The 21436-nt window shown below is 39.7% G+C and overlaps 1 protein-coding gene across 7 annotated transcripts in view; it reads right to left on the reverse strand.

Annotated features, from left to right (window-relative positions):
* Positions 1–21436, reverse strand: part of Samd12 (sterile alpha motif domain containing 12) — a 412402-nt gene that overhangs the window by 50880 nt on the left and 340086 nt on the right. The window contains exon 5 of one of the 7 annotated variants that reach the window (XM_074069102.1): positions 268–2523. The exons of the other annotated variants lie outside the window; for them this stretch is intronic. Within the exon in view, the coding sequence (XP_073925203.1) occupies positions 2486–2523 (38 nt within the window). The 3' untranslated portion in view covers positions 268–2485. Of the gene's footprint in view, positions 1–267; positions 2524–21436 lie in introns of those variants that run through there. 7 annotated transcript variants of the gene reach the window in all.

Raw genomic sequence — 21436 nt, forward strand, 5'->3', positions numbered from 1 at the left:
GTGGGGCCTGGATGGAGGAAGTAGGTCACCGGGGACACCTTTGTAGGGCATATCTGGTTCTAGGACACTTTCTCTGTTTGTCTCTTCTCTCCTTCCTTCCTTCCTTCTTTCCTTCCTCCCTCCCTCCCGCCCTCCCTCCTTCCCTTCTCTCCTCCTCTCCTCTCCTTTCTGTTTCTCTCCTCTCCTCACCTTTCCTTTCCTCTTCTCTCCCATCCCCTCTCCTCCTCCCTCTCCCTGCCTCACTATGTTGCCTAGGCTGGCCTCAAACTTGCAATCCTTCCGCTCTCGCCTCAGCCTCCCCTGGGATTACAGCCATGTACCACTACCAGTGTTGTTTTTCTCATATATTTTCTCACAGCGACAGAACTAATGTGCCTAGTTTTCCTTTCTGTAAACTGAATATGGTGGTAATACATTCTTCATGGGGGCTAGTGCGAGGCTCTAGGTTAAGTGGTTACACAAATTATTCCACTCAATATAAGAAGTCCACTGTGAAGTGCTCCATAAGCTATGCCATTGTACATAATTATGTTCTTCTGTTTGTGAACTTGGGGCAGTTACTTGCCCTTTTAGTGGCCCTGTCTCCTCATATGGGGGAAATGCTGTAAAATGATTGTACCTACCATACCAAGTTGAAGGGAAAAATGAATGAGTTATATAGAATGAACTTATCAGATCAATGATTAGCCTTCTATGTTCTTGCTGCTGTTATTATTATTACTATGATCACTACAACTATTTTAAGAACAAATCAAGTCCACGGGAGGGGACTGAGGGGAACAACCTTTCCTAATAGTTATGTCTCACCAAACTCATGGATAATGTGGTAGGAGCCTTGGACTTGGAGTCCTGCTCTACAGTAGTAGAGTCCTACAAGCCCTGTCTATAGGTAGGTCAAGAAGTGCCACTTGAGGTTCCATTGCATTCCCACCCAGTGTCTCTCCCTATAGGAGAACGAGGAAGGAGAGAAGGAGAAAGAAGGCTGAAGATTAAGAAGGCTTCTTAATCTTACAGGGCCTTGATTGGGACTTTTGATGTCGTTACCCAATAAAGTATTTGTTGCTATTATTAAAACCATACAAATATAATGAATAAATATAAACATTAAAAAATAAGCAAAACATAGGTAACAGTGTCCTAGCATTTTTTTCTTCTGTCTCTTTCTCCATTCCCTCCTTTGCTCTCTTCCTCTGTTCCAACACATTGGGAACATCAAAGTACAGAGGTATACAAGGCTTTTCTCAAACTTTAAACTATCTCAATACCATCTTCTCTACTAAAACTAACCTTGACCAGAATTTGAGCTGCCTGCATTTGTGATTTGATAATCTGTCCCTAAAATTCAGAAAACTAAGTATGTCTTATGGCCATAGACTAAAAACATTGTTAAATTATCATATCAGAGAATTCTTATGCCTTTCGAATGAGGATGTTGATGGTGGTGGTGATGATGCTGGTTTTGATGGTGATATATTTGTGATGATTATAATGCTGATTATTGTCAGTCATGGAGCACCTACTACATACCAAGTTTTACATTAGATATATTCATTCCTGTACTGTTCATTGTGTGTCTTCTCTTAGGTACTGGAAATACAGTAGTTAACAAAACAGATACATAGGTTCCTATTGTATAGAACTTTTAATCAATCAGAGAGTAATAAGGACACTGAATAAATAATTGCTTATTTTTAATCCTTAAAACAGTCATATGAATGTTGGAATGGTAACAAGAAAAACAATAAGTACACTAGGATTTACTGAGTATCTTCTAAAAGATGCTCTTTTAGATGTTTTACACACAAAGTATGTTCTTCAGATTTCAGAACCTCAATAAGCACCAGTTTTCTTACTGCAAACATGAACACGATGGGTTTTTCTTACTTTTACCATATTCTGTTTTCCTAGACTACACCCTGGTTTCATTATCTACTCAGACTATTTTTGACTCTCAGTAGAGCTAGAATACCAAAGGGCTTGGCTGCTAGCTTTCTAAGAGCCACCAGTTCTCTGTGAGTGAGAACACCTTTGTTCTTTTATCCAACAAAAAGGGAAGCAGGGATTCTCAGCCAGATCATTGATTATGCTTCATGGGTGCTACGATCCTAAACCAGGTTTTCTCATCTTCATCATAAAGAGCCTTGGATAAGATGCCATCTTCATAAGGGATGGACTTTCTCAGGGCATAGAAGTAAATAGGCTTGATCCTGGTCATTTGTAGGTATCATATATTTCCACATCCTTAAATATGTTATGGAAGATGGTGATAAATTTTTATAATAATAGTAAGTATTCAAATTTGTATTCCTTATTTTAATTTACACAGTACTATCTCATAGGTTGTCTCAGCTGATCTTCATAAAAACCCTGTAGGATATTTTTGTTTTCAGATGAAACTCAGGCAGTCCTGGAGAGAGGCTCACATAAGTAGTGAAGGCCAACAGCCATGTGAACGATGTTGGAAGGTCTTGAGCTGGTGAGGTTTTCAGATGAACGTAGTCCTTGTTGACATCTGGACTGCAACTTCAAATAACACTTTGAGCCAGAAACACCCAGTCAAGCCATTACTTGATTTTTGACCCTCAGAAACCACTAGCGATAATACTATTTTAAGTGCCTAAACTTCAGGGTAATTTGTTATGCAGCAATGATTAGCTCATACAAATTTTGAGAATATAGAAATTCATCTTGGGAGTTACATAGTTCTGGATTTGCATTCCAGTTTTGCTAGTTATTGGCTTTATAACCCTGGGCAACTTATTCCACCTCTCTAAGCCTGAATTTCCTCATCTTCAAAATGGAGATAATAATAGTACTTATGCCCTTGGGTTTTTTTCTCCCCAGAGTAAAGAAATAGTGTTATTAAACACAATGCTTGGCACACAGTATGTAGCCAATAAATGGAAGCTATAATTATTATTGTTATTATAATCTTTTGAGCTCATTTGGCAAGTATTTGAAATACTGATTCTTCTTAAAAGTGCCGACTATCACCTTACTCAATTGGATTATGCAAAAGGAATCTTTTTACAAGGAAGACATGCTCAGTCAGAGACCACAGATTTAGACTGCTGTTGCTTGTGGTGCTGAAGGACATGCCAAGATTAAAAAGCCCTAACCAATTGGCAGTTGGCTGAGCTCTTTTCTCCTTGTCCACAAAATGCTGATGAAGAGCATTTTGTAATATAATTAAGATTACACTGAAGAAAGAATCTTCCATCTTCCCATCATTCAATTACTTTTCCTTCACCAGTGAGAGCTGAGAACTTGACTTCACTTTCCCCTACAACCAACCACCTGACCCCCAGCTCATTAGTCCCATCCCTGGGATAGCATTCATTGATTTTAGGGGCCAGAGTCCAGTATTTCTCTCACATCTGTCTTTTCATGGTCTGCATATAGGTCAAAATTAACTACATACTCATTTTCTGGGAGGATGTTTTGATAGTGATTAGAATCTTTTTTCTTACTTTCCATTCTTCATATTCAAGTTGGCCAAATGGCTCATTCCATCTCTGCAATCTAAGGACAGGTTTAGAGCATTGCTACTTTACAACCAGAAAGTATCTGCACTCAGCACATTCAGAACATGACTCATGAAGGAAACTTATTTTCACACCACTGTTCTGAGAGATGTGATCCCTTACTGTACTCATACCTTTGCCTTTTTAAAGAAGTCCAATGGACTCACTGTTTTGAACAATACAATAAGTCAATGTGATCATCTTATCTGTTGGTATGTTAATACCTGAGATAATGAGCTTGAAAAGAGAGAAAGTATATTTTGGCTCATAGTTGTTAAAGTATCAGTTCAAAACTGAGCAGACCCATTCCTTTTAGTCTCTGGTGGGATTGGTGATGGCAATGGCAGGGAGTACAAGGTGGAGGAAACTGCTCACCTTAAGGCCAGGAAATAAAAGAGGAAGGAGGAAGAAAACCTGTACCATTATCCCCATTGAGGACACACCTCCAGTGATCTAAGGACCTCCTACAAGGCTGTACCTCCTAAAAGTCCATGTCACCTCCCAAAAGAGCCACTGAGGGATCAAGTCTTCAACACATGGACTTCTGGGGTCATTCATCATCCAAACTATAGCAGATGAACAGCTTTCTCCTGGAGATGTTTCAGATGACTGTATTTGTTAGAAGTAATCTTGATTCTTGATATGCAACTTGGGATTGGTGCTGAATTTGGGGATAAGAGACTGGACTATTGATCTTGGTTTGCCTGAGTGAACTTGGGCAGGTCATTATATCTCTCTAAGTCAATTCAGTTTCCCTATCCATAAAATGGGAAAAATAATATCTGCTTCACCTACTTTTCATAGAGATCAAATGAGATGATATTAACAAAAGTACTCTAAAACAATAATTCAAATATGTCCAATTAATATGCACACTTCAGCTCTAACATATGAAATTCCACAATAAATAAACTGGATTTAATTAATGCCTTCTTCAACATACAAAACAAAACAATGACATTTGAAAGACATGTGCCATAGCATAAGTAAAACTGCATGCACAAAAGAAAAATTAGGTATTTTTGACAAAAGACATTTGTCAAAATGTCTTTCTTCAATGGACATGGATTCATTTTATGCAAAGGGTACCAACTGTACTTGAAAATTCTAAAGCATAAAGACAACAAATTGTCAAAATTTAGGCAATTTTTAAAATCTTAAAGTAGATATTATCCCAAATCTATAAGAAGGTCAGACAAACAGACAAAATAAACGTATGAAAACTTCCCTCCCCCACTCAACGTCTAAGGGTTAGAATAGGCTAATCTTAGAATAAGCAAATCTAACTGGCTAAGAAGTGTATTGAGTTATGCTCAAACTCCCTGATTATCAGAAAATATAAATTAAAATAGCTGGATACCACTTTACATCCATCAGATTGGTCAAAACTAGAAATCCAGAAAATGCAATGAACTCTGGAAGGAACAGACAATGGCTCACCCATCTGGGTTGCTATCTGGCAGCATATAGTGAAATTAGGAACAAAGGTGCTCTATGATCCAGGAATTGCCAGCCTCGATCTAGGGCAAATAAATTCTTCCCACTTATTTGTATGAGACAACTCAAGTGTATGGACTAAGGCAGTAGCTAAATAAAATGTGATATAATTCTGGGCAGCAGCTAGACCCATGGACTGGATATGCACATAGCAACATGAGTAGATTTCTAAACAGCATTGAATAAAGAAAAGAACTATGAAGTCCATAGCTTAATACCACCAGTATGGATGGCAAACACATACCCACTCAAAGTAATAGTATATATTAACAACATACCAAATGTATCAACATGTTTTCCAGAGGTGGTAGGTAATGGAAATGAAATTTGGAAAAAAAAAGTGCATGAGGGGAAAGGATTCACAAGAGTCCTTTAAAAAAGCTGAAAAATATGTGTGTTATGCATCAAGTAGTACAGTTAACTCAATCCTGGTGCAAAAAGAAAACTTGCATACTTGGTATGATTCCATTTTGGTAAAAGTATATGCACATATACATATACACTGGAAAGATCAAACACATTTACAATGAAATATTAACAGTGGTTATTTCTGAGTGCTGGCATGGAGTTTGACTCTTATTTTCATCATTTACTTATCTTTATATTCTACATTTTCTTCAATGGACATGGATTCATTTTATGCAAAGGGTACCAACTGTACTTGAAAATTCTAAAGATGTATAGTATTCTTTCCCTGCCTTTGTAATCTCTACACATGTCCATGATACACACTTTGAAGGCTTCTGTCCTTAAAGGATAACTCAGGCCTTCTGGTTGTTTTTCTCATGAAAATGGAAAGTTGAAAAGTTTAAAGAACTAAGCTTTTTATTTTGCATTCATATTTACCCAAATAAAGAACTCTGCCTAGAGAGAGAATGGCACATCAGGACAATGATTTTCTTTCACTGGTTCCCTAACAAGTTCAAGAGTGTATGGCTAAATGGCCTTGTCTTTAGGAGCCACCAAGTGTTTTCCCCCAAGCTAGAAATTCACTGGCAAGGAGTACTTTAAAAATCTGTCCTTCTTCCACTCAGGTGTCAAATAAAGTCACTGGCTTTTGCTTTTTTAATCGCTGGGGTTTTAGAACATGTGCAGTCCTTTCTATTAGATGTTCCTTTCTATACATTTTTATAAGAAAAAAACTATTCACATTTGCATATGAAATGAATGTCAATAATAGTTATTAACAGCTGAGATTAGAATTTCTCAGAGGGAAAAACTATCTTTGCTTGCTAAAATTTTTTGATGAGATATATAGGCTAGAAGGGGACTAGAAGTCAAAACTATGAACACTGATGGTAAAATGCCCTGAATGCAATAACAAGAGGAATTTTGTTTTGTGACCAAAAGAAAAGTGCAGCTAAAAGTAGGAAAACGGAGCAAAGAGAATATATAGAGAGAAACCAAAAGGAGGCATAAAGGTCTGAAGGAATAACTAGGTAATAGCCCCGTGTAGGGTTTTATAAACAGGGATGGCCAGTGATAAATAAGAAGTGTCTAAGAGCTACAAACAGCTTCTCTTCCCCGCCACACATTTTCAGTGGGCTTATTTTTGGAAACAGGCTATGAGGCTGACTTTATGTCACAGAGGCAGCATGTGTGGAAGCACAAGTTCCGGGTTAGAGGAATCCTCAGAATACTTAAGGGGCTTTAGAATCGAGTGATCGAATCTAAAGTGGTCGATTCTCGAGTGGTCTCCAGAGTGATCACAGTGGGCAAACTGTTTATTTTCCTCTTCATCAGGCAAACAAAACCAGGGCATGCCAAAGTAGGCAGATCAGTGTCTTTTGGGGGGAGATTTAGAAAAGATAACAAAGATTGCTGAGAAACCTCAGGTTCCTGTGTTAGACACTGTGAGGACAGACTAGTTTCCAAAAAATCTTCTCCAGTAATACTGAGCCTGGATCACTTGATGATTGGAATTAAGGAACAACAACATCAGGCATACCAACAACGCACTCTGACTACTGTAGGGAGAGGAGCAGAGAGACATGGATTGGCCTTGGACTGTCCCAGCCATTTTATAGAGCTCATCTTATTTAACTCCTATTGTAATCATAGGTGGAAGGTATCATTAGCCCCGTTTTACACAGGAGGGGGCTGAGCTAAGGGAGACTAAATCATTTGCTCAGCATTTCATAGAGTTAAGAAGTGGTGGTACCAGGATTTGACCTAGACCTCTTTGCAAAGTCTAGTCTCTTTCTACTCTGTTATACTCTTTCTTTTATAGAAACAATCAAAAGATATATAGAAGCTGCCTTGAAGGAATATTTAATAATAAAAAAAGGACTGACTGGAAAACTGATCTGTTTTGATGTTTCCATCATTTCTGGTGATATGTTCTTACATTTATCACAGAATCTTCCAGTCATAAGGGAAGTCTTCGAATGTCTTTGAACAGACAGATATTTCTGTGAAGGGTGAGTGCTGTTTGGTGGATTCTGATGAGAAAAGGTAACTTAAGTATAAGGGAAACAGGAACATACTTTAAGTAGAAAGATTCATTTAGTGGAAGGTTGAGAAGTAGATGTAGGGTGGAACCTCAGAGTGAAACAAGAGAGGTCAGCAAGGATATAGGTGTGTTTTTCAGTTTCAGGCAGGCTCAGTTTCCCTGAGCCAAGCAAATGTGTACTGATTATCTAGTATGCAGGTATTAAGCACTGGACTACATTCTGGGAACCCAAAAATGAATATAGCAGAGGTTGCATGACCATCAGAATATTAGTCTAATTGAAGAGTTTTGTGGATATTATTGGTGGCCTCCAAAGTACTCTTTATTCTTTCCCCATCCTACAAAGTCCTGAACTTTCCAGCCCTGGAGTCTCAGACAATCAACACACTGTCATCTTTTGCATCAGTTACTGGCTTGGAAATGGGTACCAGCCTTTTACTGAGGCAATCAGAGGAAGGCACACCAGCCTTTCTCGAACCAATCAGAGGAAGTTCAGAGCTTTTGTCTGCTGGTAAGGGGAAGAGAAATCCTTTCTTTCCTATGGATATCAGTGAGGAAACTTAACCTAGGAGCTTGTGGTGATAATTTATATACCATGAAGGATTAAGCCAAGTTAGCCCAAAATACAGGATGAAGAGAAACACAGGAAAAAGGAAGCCACAATAATCTATGAACCTGTGGATCAAACTGTACTTGAAATCAGTATTTCTCTCTTCAATATATATGTACCAATATATTACAGTTTGCATTAGATTTACTGTAACATGCAAAAAAACCCATCACAACCATTTCAAGGAAATATAAAAATAGATAATTCTGATACTACATGGTGAATGCTATAATATAAATATGAACAGACATATGAGATTTTAGAAAAGAGGCAAGGATTCCAACTCTGGGCTACAGGGAAGGATGTCTAACACAAAGATTATTTAGCTGAGCTTGGAATGATGAACTAAAATTAGTTGGGGAAGTAATTAGGGGGCAGCATGAATTAGAGGAACAAGAGCTGGAGCTATACAATTTTGGGGGGAAGGTTAAAGAATTTGGTATTACTAAATTATAAAATACAATGTTTGGCTGGCTGACTGGCACCATGGCTAGAGAAGAGCTTGGGTTTATCTCAGTAGGTGAGAAGTGATAAGGATTTAGGCAGGGGAGTTACTATGTTTGGATTTGCTTATGGCTGCTTATGGAGGATATAATCAAAGAAGGCAAAACTGGCAGAAGCTCAGTTAGGGAAGGATTTATTCCTTTATACTCACTCACTATGTCAAACGGTACTAGGCACTCATACAATGAATGATAAGAAAATCAAATGCAGTCCCTGCTCTTAAGGAGGTTACTGTTGATTGGGACTACTGGAGAAATTCAGGTAGGAGATGGTGCTATAGTTTGGGCATCTTGAATGTTCCCCAAAGGCCTATGTATTGAAAGTTTAGTCTCCAGCCCATGGTGCTGTTGGGAGGTGGCAGAACTTTAAAGTTGTAGGGCTGAGTGGAAGAAAGTTAAGTTGTCTTAAGTATACATTTGAAAGGGATATTAGGACCACAGCCCCTCCTTTCACTCTCTCTTTGCTTCCTGGCTGCCATAAGGAAAGCAGCTCCACCCTCTCCACCCTCTATCATGATGTTAGTGCCTTGCCTTGGGTCCAAAGCAATAGGATGTTGTGACCATGGACTGAAACTGAGCAAATTAACCTTTCCTCCTTATTATAATTTTTATTTTCTCAGGTATTTTGTCAGTAATGGGAAGCTTACTAACACAGATGTAAGGAGGCAGAATGAAACAGTGATTCTGGAGATGGACCAGCAGGTAGGCACATTCTACCAGTGAAAGACATGAAACTTATGTAGAATAGGGAGTGTACTTTGCTTACTCCAAATATAGCTTTATTCATTTTTCTATAGTAAAAACTACTATAGGTTGAACAGACTTAACCTGAAATGCTTAGGACCAGATGTGTTCTGGATTTTTAATGTTTTTAGATTTTGGGATATTTGCATTAATATAATGAGAATAGGACTCAAGTCTAAACATAGACTTTATTTTTGTTTCATATATACCTTATACATAAAGACTGAAGTAATTTTATACAATATATTTTTCTGTTGTTGGGACTGGGGTTTGAACTCAGAGCTTCATGCTTGCTAGGCAGATGCTCTAGCACTTGAGCCAGCTTTTTTTGTGTTGGGTTTCATGGACTATTTGCCCAGGATGACTTGGGACAGTGATCCTCCTGACCTCTGCTTCCTGAGAAGCTAGGATTACAGGCATGAGCTACTGGCACCTGGATAATTTTATACAATATTTTGAGTGTGCTTGTGTTTTGTCATGTGTCATGTCAGTGCTAAAGATGTTTTGGACTTTGAAGAATTTCAGAGTTCACATAGGGGGATTAGGGTAGCTCAACTTGTATTCCATTTTTTGCTCATAATATAGACATCACGTGGTATGATTTCCATAGCAAATATTTATGTCTTCATTATTTCACATTACACATGGAACCCTATTCTTACTCTTGGCTACTCTCATGTCAACATTGGCCTTCGACTATGGAGGGACAAAAGGATTGTCAGCCCAGGGATAAAATGGTCAACATGATGGATTGGTGATGGCTGCATGGAGGGTAGTGTTGAGAAGAATGCTAAGATGGACTAGATTCATTTTTTATGTCTGCCATGGGCATGAACAGGATCTGGTGGCAATAGTGGCTGTATATTTTCTCACATGGCTTTATCCCACTGTTTGTTTTGGTCACTATCTGATGAAATGACTAATGGGTAGGTGACTTCAGTTTTTTATACACTAGAACATACAGATCCTCTTCTAAGAGCAACAAATGGAAGTCAAAGTGTGCTCAGTGTTAACTGACAAAAAGCCCCAGAAAGCATTCCCATTAAAATACTCTTTTAACTTGTTTCATCCACTTCTCTTTAAAATACTCAACTCTCTAAAACAGATCCGGTTTAAGATAAATACTGCCATGAGCACCTCTTTATTCATGAGAATCTGCTCATGCTCAAGGACCATCAGCTGAACGGAACTGCTGCTTTTGTCAAAATACTACTTGAACTGGCAATTATTTCATTTTTTGAAATAAAAGGTATTATAAATGTATATATCACACATGATTTTCTTCAGCTTCTGTTTCTGTTCTCATAAGTCATTTCAGACACCCTATACAGTATTATTTTAGAAAGTAATAAGGTAATTCTAATGACAAGTAGCTTCTCATTAACAAAAGACACAAGAAAACTCTAGGATTTCGGTGAATTGTCTGTAAGGGAATGAACCTCCACAGCTGCCCTTGATCAGAGCCTTAGCATGACCTTAGACACAAGGTGAATTTTAGGATTATTTTTCAACAATATCATGAACTTCTGACAGAGGTATGGGGGGATTACTGAGACAGGGATTAAGTAAGATGCAGTGTGTTATTGGCCTCATGACCAATCGGGTGACTGTGAGCAAGACTGGCCTTTGAGCAAATGAGGTTGAATCCACCTGGGGCTTGGTTTGGTGGGCTCCATTGGAGGCTGGAGGATAGCAGAGCAGATCACCCCATGGTGATCTTACCTTTAGCTGAGTGTCTGACCTTTGGGACAGGAGGCTCAGCCTTAGTCAGGATAATGATGATTTTTTCTGATTGTGCCCAGAGAGTGGTCTGTGTGGAAAGGCACCCCAAAGCAGAGAGTGCTATGCCATTGAATTCCTGGATCTCTGATACACGTAGGAGGCTGAGGGAACAGCAAAGAGTTGGCAAGACCTGTGTTTGAATCCTGGCTCATTAAATATCAGTATCCAACCTTGGGCAAATTATTTAAACTCTCTAAGCCTCACTTTCTTAATATTTAGAGTGGGAAAAATAAGAGGGCTATTTAATAATGAAATATGACATTTTAAATAAAATATCTGAAACATATTTAGCATACAACTAACACTCAATAAATGGGATCAACTTAAACTTGCTAAGTGTGATGAAAACCCTCAATTCCCCCACCCAGGCTTAAAGATTCAAATGCTGGAGCTGGGTGTGGTGATCCATGGTATACCTATAATTCCAGCTACTTCGGAGGCAAAGGCAGGAACAGTGTGAGTTCACAGTATGCTTGAGGGAAGGAAGTTATGAGAACTTGTCTCCAAGATAAAAATAAAACAAAAGGGCTGGGGGCGTAGCTCAAGTAGCAGAGTGCTTTTGTGCAAGGCCTTGGGTTCAAGTTCCAGCATTACAAGAATCAAATGGTGGGGGTATCCTCTCTTGGGAGCCCTCCCAGCTCTGGGAGCTCTACTCTTTGCTACTTTTCTATCTCAATAAACTCTCCCACTTTACACACACACACACACACACACACACACACACACGATCAAATGCTAGGCAGGCCAAAATTTGAGATGGAAAGTTCGTCAGTAAACTGCTATTTCCTCCTAAGCAGTGGAAACATACAAGGGGCTGGGTAAATCCTAGGCCATCAAAGACAGATGTACGTGGTATACCAAGTTTTTGTGCCAGTACGGTTCTAAGTACTTCTTACTCCATCTCCTAAATGCTATTATTGTCATTGTCACTTAAATTGTATAAAAATGAAGATGCACAGATTGAAAAGAACCACAGGTTGTTGGTGCTTAGTCATGAGGTAATACTACCTGCTATGGCAGCTGAAGTTACAGATAATGTGCAAAGGGCTCAACGAGAGACAGGATGGAATGGTCAGGTGGTGGTGGGTGAATGGTAGAAAGCAAGAAAGGCTTCATGGAGGAAGGAAAACCCTTAGTGTGGTCTTAAAATTGCATGTTACTCAGGTGCATTTTGTGGTAGCAGTTCAGGAGGTTGGGCAGCCAAGCGTCAGCCCACATGTAGAATAGAGTAGCACCAGGTGCCTCAGATGCTATAACAGGGTCCCTGCCACTGCAACTGGGGCATCTAAGACAGCCCTATTGTGGTCATAAATCAGGTGATTTTCTGATTGCAAAAGCAATCTTGCACCTGAAGGTTTCTTGTCTGTCTGGTGTCTGACTAGACCTTTTTACCTCCCACCTTTGCTGTATGCACCCAAAACCTGCTTTTTGGTTGCTTGTGCTTTAGAAGTTCTATCCTCAACTACTTCTTTCTCAGAATGGAAAATTTAATCTTCAAAACTGTTCTGCACTGCTGGCCCCAGAATTAAAAGCAAGCACCTTCAATGGGGAAATTAAATTTATTTGATATACCTGTACATGTATAAAATTGGATCCAGAGACCATTGGGTTTGCAGGCTTGCATGAAATACTTTTAGGTATATTCTGTACCTAATACCTAATTCACAGCTAAAGGAGGGCCAACCTCAAAGACCTTGTGTCGTACTGATCCCGTGCAAGGTAATCATTAGCTATGAGCATGCATCATTTTCTGCTAGAGCTTCTCCCCACACACTCAGCATCTCCACAGCTGAGGAGTATTCCTCAGGGAACTAAATATTCAGTTGACTGAATTTTCATTAAAGAAAAAAGAAAAGAAAAGAAAAGAAGGAAGCGATACCCAGGGGGAAAATACTTCAGTTATAAATATCTATATTTCATTTTGCATTCTCCTCTCTGAAGTTCCCTACTTGGACTCTGCCTGAGTGCAACAGAGGAAGAATCTAAGGTTGCATTTGCAGGTATGTTGGCTCTTAGGAGAGACTAAGTAAAGTAAGATCTGTCCTTCCAGAAACTTTTCTGTGTTCTGCCATTTAGCTCCTATGAAAACTATAGTTGTGTTTCCTTCTCTATGCTCCATTAGGACTCGGAAGTTCCCAGTAAGAAATGGAGACTAAGGACAATGAAAAGGGAATGGGAACTGGCTGCATGCAGTTTTCACTGGTTCTTGGAGGACCAGGGATGTGAGGGATGCTCACGTTGAGAGGATTTTGTTACTGGTCTGGTCTGATTCTCCCCCATCAAGACAGGCCTTTACTTGTGAATGATAAGATTTCATTCTTCTTTATGGCTGAGTAGAATTCCATTGTGTATAAATACCACATTTTCTTGATCCATTCGTCAGTAGTGGGACATCTTGTCTGTTTCCATAAATAGATGGAACTGGAGAACATCATCTTGAGCGAGGCTCAGAAGACCGATAATCATATGCTTTCCCTCATATGTGGACTTTAGATCAAGGGCAAATACAGCAAGGTGATGGGACTTTGGTCACATGATGAGGCGAGAGCACAAAAGGGAGGTATGAGGATAGGTAAGAAACCCAAAAAACATGATAGTATTTGATGTCCTCAATGCAAAGGAACTAATGCAGAAACTTTAAAGCGACATAGGCCAATAGGAGAAGGGGATCAGGAACTAGTAAAAAGGTCAGTTCGGGAAGAATCAACTTAGAATGTAACACACTTGTGCATGGAAGCAATGCTAAGAATCTCCCTGTATAGCTATCCTTACCTCAACTAGCAAAAACGCTTTGTCCTTCTTCTTATTGTTTATACTCTCTCTTTAACAAAGTTAGAGATAAGGGCAGAACAGTTTCTGCCTGGAAGCAAGGAGGTGGGGGGGGGGAGAGGGGAGAAGGGAGGGTGTGAAGGGTAGGAGGGAGAAATGACTTAAACATTGTATGCACATATGAATAAATGAAAAAAAAAAACAGAGACACAAGCATCATGCTAACTGTTAAAAAAAAAAAAAGAAAGAACAAGGCCTTGATCTGTAGTACAGAAAGACTGGGTAACTTGGCCAAAGTCCCACAGTTTGTTAGCAACAGAGCTAGAAGGAGAACCATGTCATCTTCTCCGCCTAGGATTTAGTTGTGCTCCCCAATTCAGCTCAGCACCCCTTTTTAGCTGCTTGTTTTCCTTGCTCCTTTCTCTTTTCTTTCTTGCCTTTTTCATTTCTTTCTTCTCTCTACTTCCTTTCTCGCCCTCATTCTCTCCTTTTTCTTCTCCCCCTTTTATTCCCACTCTTTTTCTGCCCCATCCACTCTCTCCCTTTCCTTCTCAACCCTGTCCTTTTCCTTTCATTTACCAAATACTGGGTGGCTTCTAATGGGCAGTAAGTGTACTGGGCATTGGGAGCTCATTGGTGGCCCGAGCTATCCTCATCTTGCCTGCAAATAGCTAGAATCTGAGCCAGCTTTCTGGGAGATAAAGCAAGTTTCACCTTTTATCCTCTATGGACCCTGACTGTTGTGGCCATTCCTGTGGAGTGTGGCAATGGGGTGAGAAGAGTATGATGGGGTTGCCAAGAAGTGAAAGGGATCCTGGGTAGAGAGAACCTGAGTTGGCCATGGGTATGTCACAGTGACGTGGGAGACCTGTCAATCCATTAGGGGCTAAAAGAGCATCCTTGGTCCATGTGATTGCTTTGGTGAGAGATGAGACACTGCTGGAACATTTTCCTGTGAATCAGCTTGAGATTACACACTTCTACACATACTCAATCTCTGTATTTGGCAAACTAAGTTGAGTTGGGTGTGGTTGGTGTTTTTAAGTCTTGTGGGAAGATTAACATTCCATTTTCATGGAGGTGCAAACTCATGGGAGCCACAGTTCTAAGCTCTGAGTTTAGAAGTCAGCTTTCTCAATGTCAATATGGGAATAGTGTCAATACATATTTTGTACTACTTCTATGTTTAACTAAATAACTTATCTATGGTAAACCGTCTTAAACTTTAACGCTGTGTCCTGTTACTATTACTTTTACATTGAACGTCCCACTTTTGTTGTCTTTATGAAGATATCATACAAAGTTTTTTCTTGTATCTTAGGGTCTAGCAAGTTTTCTTGTTAACAGCAGGTCATCAATATGCTCAGGTATGAATGCTGGGGACAGTAGGTATTTTAGAAGTTTATGTCATTAACGCTGCTGCTGCTTAGATGGGAACGCATAGTAGTGATGCATTTTCCATGCCTCGCACAATTTCTGATGTCTAGCACCTCAGTAAGTTGAATGAATACACGAGTTACCTCATATAGGAGGTAGGAAAGAAAGGCAATCTGACCAATGGCCATAACACTCAAAGGTCACAAGAGAGATGACATGTGAAATCGAAACACATTTGTTCTTAATACTAAGATATTTATCAAATATTTGCTATGCACCAAGAGGAAAAATGCCCAGCATGGAAATAAAATACTTGGGCTTATAGTTTATAACTGTCCCTTCTGTTAAAAAGTTCTCATGTTTCAATACTTTTGAAAGGTTCTATTGTATTCAAGAAAATTGTCTCAAACACTTTTTAGACATAGATGAAGTTTAAATGATGATGGCAACCTCCACCCCAACAATAACAATACTTACACCATAGTCTCCTGCAAGTACCACAGTTTCATCTGTGAAAATTGGCCACATCTGCTTAGGACAAAAGATGTAAAAGAGGATGAAGGGAATGAGGGCCATTAGCCACTAAGTTCTGAAAAAGCATTCTAGAGTCAATTTCTTATATGTCAAATATTAAGCATCGGTGAACATTTTCACCCTGGGGTCTCTCAGGCTAAGGGTGAGAGGGGAGTGAAGAAAACAGTGATTTTCCAGTTACTTTTTATCAGTGATGTAGCCTCCCTGAAAAGGTTCCAGAGATTATGATTCATGCCACTTGGAAAGACACAGTGAGCTGTGTTGGAAGTGATCTTAAGTAATACCTCCTATGTCATCATCCATCTTGCCACACCAGGCTCTTTGGAGACAATAATTAATAACATGTATCAAATCGTTTCCATTCCTCTGTCCTGGGGCCTTGCTTCTTTCCTCCCACTCCCTCCTCAATTTCTTGTCATGATGAATGAGTCATGAAAGTCCCTGAGCTTTCTACAGGACCACACCACACGATGGGTCTTTCAAACATGCCAGTGCCCACTGTACGACCATGAGGCTCTCAGACTTTCTGCCATACAGTTTGGGACTTGTCCCTACTTAGTCCCCTTGGTCTGGGTTTTTCCATCTTTCTCTGGTCTCTCTCATGCTCTGAAGTAAGCCTTGTGTTCCTCTCCCATATTGATTTCACTAACTGACAGGCAATTCTATTGTTAGTTTTCCCTGCTGCCTGACACCAGTGCTTCCTGCTAGTGTCCTACACATCAGGTATTCCTATTCTTTCCCCTTGGTTTCCCTTACTGTGATCCCAATGGCTTTCCCAAACTTCCTTTCACTCTAAATGACCATGATGATGTGGTCCAATTCTGGTGAGCTGATGTCTTTGGAATTCTGCACAAATTTTAAAATCATAAGCTCTCAGAATCACCTTTGAATTCACTGCAGAAGCTGCATTATTGTGATGAAGCCAAAATAGATGGAGAAACAGACTACAGGACGAGGAAAAACCAATTGCACCTGATTCTAAAAAGAGCCGGGTGTGAATGATATCCTTTATTTCTTGTCTTTAAAAAACAGAATTTGTGAGGTTGGGGTATGGAACCTGGCCATGCTCTTGCTTAGCATGAATTTAGTTTTCCGGGCTAGACCTCAAAAAGTATTTTAACCTATGAAGTATAAGAAGAACACCACCTAGAATAAAATGGACAAAACAGAATCAGAAAACCCATTTTCCAATTTTAGTTCTGACAGTACCAAATAAACCTCAGGATGTGTCAAGTTTCTCTTTAAAGTTAAGAGCAGTGGAGAATGAAGCTCCCACTTCTCAGTTGTTAAAAGTAAAGATAAAATTCATATCTTAAAGGCCTATAAAAATTCTCTTCGATTGCATTTGTGTAAATATCCTAACCTAGTAGTGCTCACTAAATAATTCCAAAGTGGATATTGGGAGAGCCTTAACTCAACATATCTGTTTAGGTTATACTTTTATATGCATTCTTTTTACCACAGAAACCTTTGTTCAATGTGTCTTTTAGGATACTTTAGACTCAAGCAGATTACAAGAATCCAGCCCAGAATTTAGCAAATGCAATGATCCCACTTTTGCTAGGACATCTTATCCTTCATCCCCTCTACATTACTAAACCTAAGCTATACATGAGCACAATTCATCTCATTCCTCTTTACTGAATGCTTATTCTCCTGACCTAAGGGCCAAGGCACTGGTCCACAACCTGTGCAATCATCCCATTAGAAAAGCTGTTCAGAACCAATGACATCTGCTCTTTGCTATGGACATAAACCAAACAAGGCCAAGTACCTACCATGCTCCGATATTATTCCTTGTAACTCCTGTTCCATTTGGGAGGGGCGGGGAGACCAAATGCCAGGGGAGTGATATTTTTCCCCCAGCAGCCCATAATTTAATCAAGACGCCTTCTGCCAGAAAGGTGATTAAAAGTCACCATAGTAAAAAGAATCATTAACCCAGGCCGATTAACTGGTGACCTATCTGAAATGTCGACACTGCAGAACCCAAGAGATCCACGGAAATCCTTTTCCACTAAATACAAACAAGTGGTTATTTTATTCTAAGATTTTCTTTATCTTTTAAGGACTGGCTATTTTCTTGGTCAAATCAAAAGGTTTTGATTTCTTCCACAGAGCATATCAATAAAATGACATTATGAAATCTGCAAGTACAAGTCATAGCAACCCAGGGTCCATTTGATTCACAGATTAGCCTGGATTCTGGCCCCAACCCTGAAGGTGATCTGCCACTAGGATGGTAATCTATTCTGCAGTGGAAAATGGTCAGTCTTGGCCTCCATTCTTAAGGGTCTGGCTAACCAAAATCGCCCTCTGGAAGCCTGTCATCAATAGGACAGTTAATACCAGCCATGACCTTGAGAACAATACAGCAAGTCAAACACCATTCTTCTTCTTTGTTCAGAGTCATATTGAACACTGATCCCATTTTTATTATGTACAGAGCCACTCTGAAATGAAATGCTTTCCTGTGAACTTGCTCACCATTCAGGTAAGCATACCACTGCAGGTTGCTTTATTCTGGAGTGAGAGATTATTCTTTGCTATGGCAGACAGAAATAGCCTAACAACCTGGACAAGGGAGCTGTTAGAGATACCAGTGGTTCTATCCACTGGTGTCAGGCAGACACTGAGAGTTTTAACCTTTCTCTCTGTCCATTGAAAAAACACAAGCACTGGCAATGGAGGAAATAAAAGGGGGTGGATTGTTCCAGGAGCCGGAAGGTAGTGGGCCATTCCCAATCTGTGGACTTGAAAGAGAATGGTAGCAGAACAGGAAATGGGCTGAGGTTCAGTCGTTTCATGCCCCCTCAGGGACTATTAGAGTCCTCACTTTATCTATGACATGAAAGATTAGCCTATGCTTTCATTATCGGCCACTTTCTTCATCCACAGTTTTGAAGTCCTTATCTTTGGCTTGCCACACCTCACATCAATTGTTTTTTCATACTAGCAATTGGGATGTTAGATTGTATTTTTGTCATTCCATTTATGTGTTTCCTTCCACAAAAATATTTATAAATGTCTACCATGTGTCTGGTACCATGCTGCTAGGCAAGGTACTAATACATTAGGCTTATTTGACTTAAAATATCAAAGAACATTTTGTTTTTCCTTCTTTAGTTGGTTTTTGGATAGGTTTTCACGTTTTTGCCTAGGGCTGGCCTCAGACCACAATCTACCTATGTATGCCTCCCACTTAGCTGGAATAAAAGGTGTGAGCCACCATGTCTGGCTGTCAAAGAATATCCTACTGGCCTATATTATTCTAGACTCTGTGAAGCCTCAGAGACCACATAAATGACATATTACCCTCTTACATAATTTCAGTATGGAAGTAGGAATGATGGGGTGGTGAGAGAATAAAAGATGAGATTATGCTCTAAAATGTTTATACCTTATTGGCTTGGACTACTATCATATGCTCCATCCTTCTCTTATCTCAACCTAAGTCAAGGAAATGAGAAAGCCGATGTGGCTAATGTCTAAAGTCATATTAATAATAATTGCGATGACTCCCCACTTATGTGGCAGATGCCCCTAGAAAGAAAAATGTTGACAATTGAGAAATAAGAAGCCTGCTTCATGGCTCAAAAAGACCCACCACAAATCCGGGGCTAGATGTGGTAGCACATGCTTGTAATCCTAGCTACTTGGGAGGTGGAAATCAGGAGAGTTGTGGTTTGAGGCCAGCCCAGGCAAAAAGGTAGTGAGAATCCATCTCAACCAACAAGGCGGGAGTGGTGGCATGCATCTGTATTCTTGCTTATGTGGGAGGTATAGGTGGGAGTACTGTGGTCTCAGGTCAACCCTTGGCAAAAATGTGACACCTTACCTGAAAAATAACTAAAGTGAAAAAGGGCTGCAGGCATGGCTCAAGTGCTAAACCTTCTGCTTAGCAAGTGTGAGGCCCTAAGTTTAAACCCCAGTATGGTCAACCCCCTCCTCTAAACCCAAGTCTATCTGCCAGGCTCCTGCACACCCAGAACCAAACTCTGCAAATGTGGATTCTCATTTTAGATTTGGTCTCTGAAAGCTGGCTAACTGCTTGTTAAATTCTCAGCAGATTAGAAATAACAAATTAGTATGCTTTGATGCTTACAGGAAAAATGACAGCTGTCAGCCACACAGACAGAGTGGGAGGGAGAATCAAAACCATGAAACAGACACAAAGTCTACAAAAATATAGCAGACAAGGGATGCAGGCAAATATTTCTAACATGTCTTAAAGGTGTTATGAATATTATGACTACTTTTCTAGATTTATAGTTAGGAAACCTATGTTTAACAGGCCAGGGAAATTGCCAATCTGTTTTAGAAAGTTTCCATAGAGTGTTAAGACAAGAAATGAATGCTCAAGCAGTGGTTTCAACCAGGGGCCAGCTTTGCCCTCAGGGATAGATGGTAATGTCTGGAGACATTTTTTGGCTGTCACAATGGTGTTGGGAGTGCCAGTGGCATTTGATGTGTAGAGGTCAGGGATGCTACAAGACATCCCACAATGCAAGGAGAGGTCCCCACAACATGTTTGAAATACACATGATGCCAAGACTGAAAAACCTTGGCTTAAGGGAACATGAGTTGATTATTTGAAAAATTTACTTATGTGGTCCTTCTCAGTCCCTAGTGATGCAGGAGAAGGAAGAAGGAAGCCAGAGCACCACTGCATCTTATCTGTCAAGTACTCCTGTCGAGGTCCTTTTGATCTCATTTGATCTTCACAGTAACCTTATGAGATGGTTGAGAGGGATAGCACAAATTCCACTTCAGAGACAGGGGAGCTGAGAAACAGAAGGCCAAACTGTTTCCATTGATGGACAGATGCCCTGACTCCTTTCTTGTGCTTGCTGCACATAACCACTGTTCTTGAAATCTACTTATTTCTAGAACAAAAAAGAAGGATCAAAATAGTAGCGGTTGCTAATATAGGTCAAATTTAAATTTGACAAATTAAAAAGAAGATGTAGATTCATGTACAGAAGTTCTTTTGTTTGCTCCTTCATTCATTCTCTAAATAGTTACTAAGCACTTAGCCTGTGCTAACTGCTAGTATAGGTACAGATGCACAATGGAACAGTGTCTATTCTCATGAAGCTTGTGAATTAGAGGTGTCTTATACTTGGTTACTAAACCAGTGGTGATTCTGGATAATATTCCCCAACAATCAAAACAAAGCCCCATAAAATCCCAAGTCTGTGTTCTGTATATTTTATACTCCAGTTACACTGATGATTTCTCAGCAAACCTTGTATATTTGTGTGATTTATGTACTTGCCTTTTCTTTTGTCCCTTGTTATATTATTACTTCTATTTCTATCACCCAGAAAAGTTGTACTTAGCCTTTGAGATCCAGATTAAATGCTACCTAATACCAGAGCTAGTAGCTTTAGTGTGTGGGCTCTTCATTATTTTGTAAATATAATGTTAATTACAGGAGTTTTAAAAATAATCTGCAGACTGAGTGTGGTGGCTCATGCCTGTCAACTCAGCTATTTGGAAGATAGAGAAGATCAAGTTTCAAGTTTGGCAAAGGCAACAAGCAGCCAGGTGTGGTGGCCCCAGTTACATGGGAGATGGAGGTAGGAGAGTCATGGTTCAAGACTAGCCCAGGCAAAGGTGTGAGACCCTATCTGAAAAACAA

Source organism: Castor canadensis, chromosome 3, assembly GCF_047511655.1.
Source record: "Castor canadensis chromosome 3, mCasCan1.hap1v2, whole genome shotgun sequence".
NCBI lineage: Eukaryota > Metazoa > Chordata > Mammalia > Rodentia > Castoridae > Castor > Castor canadensis.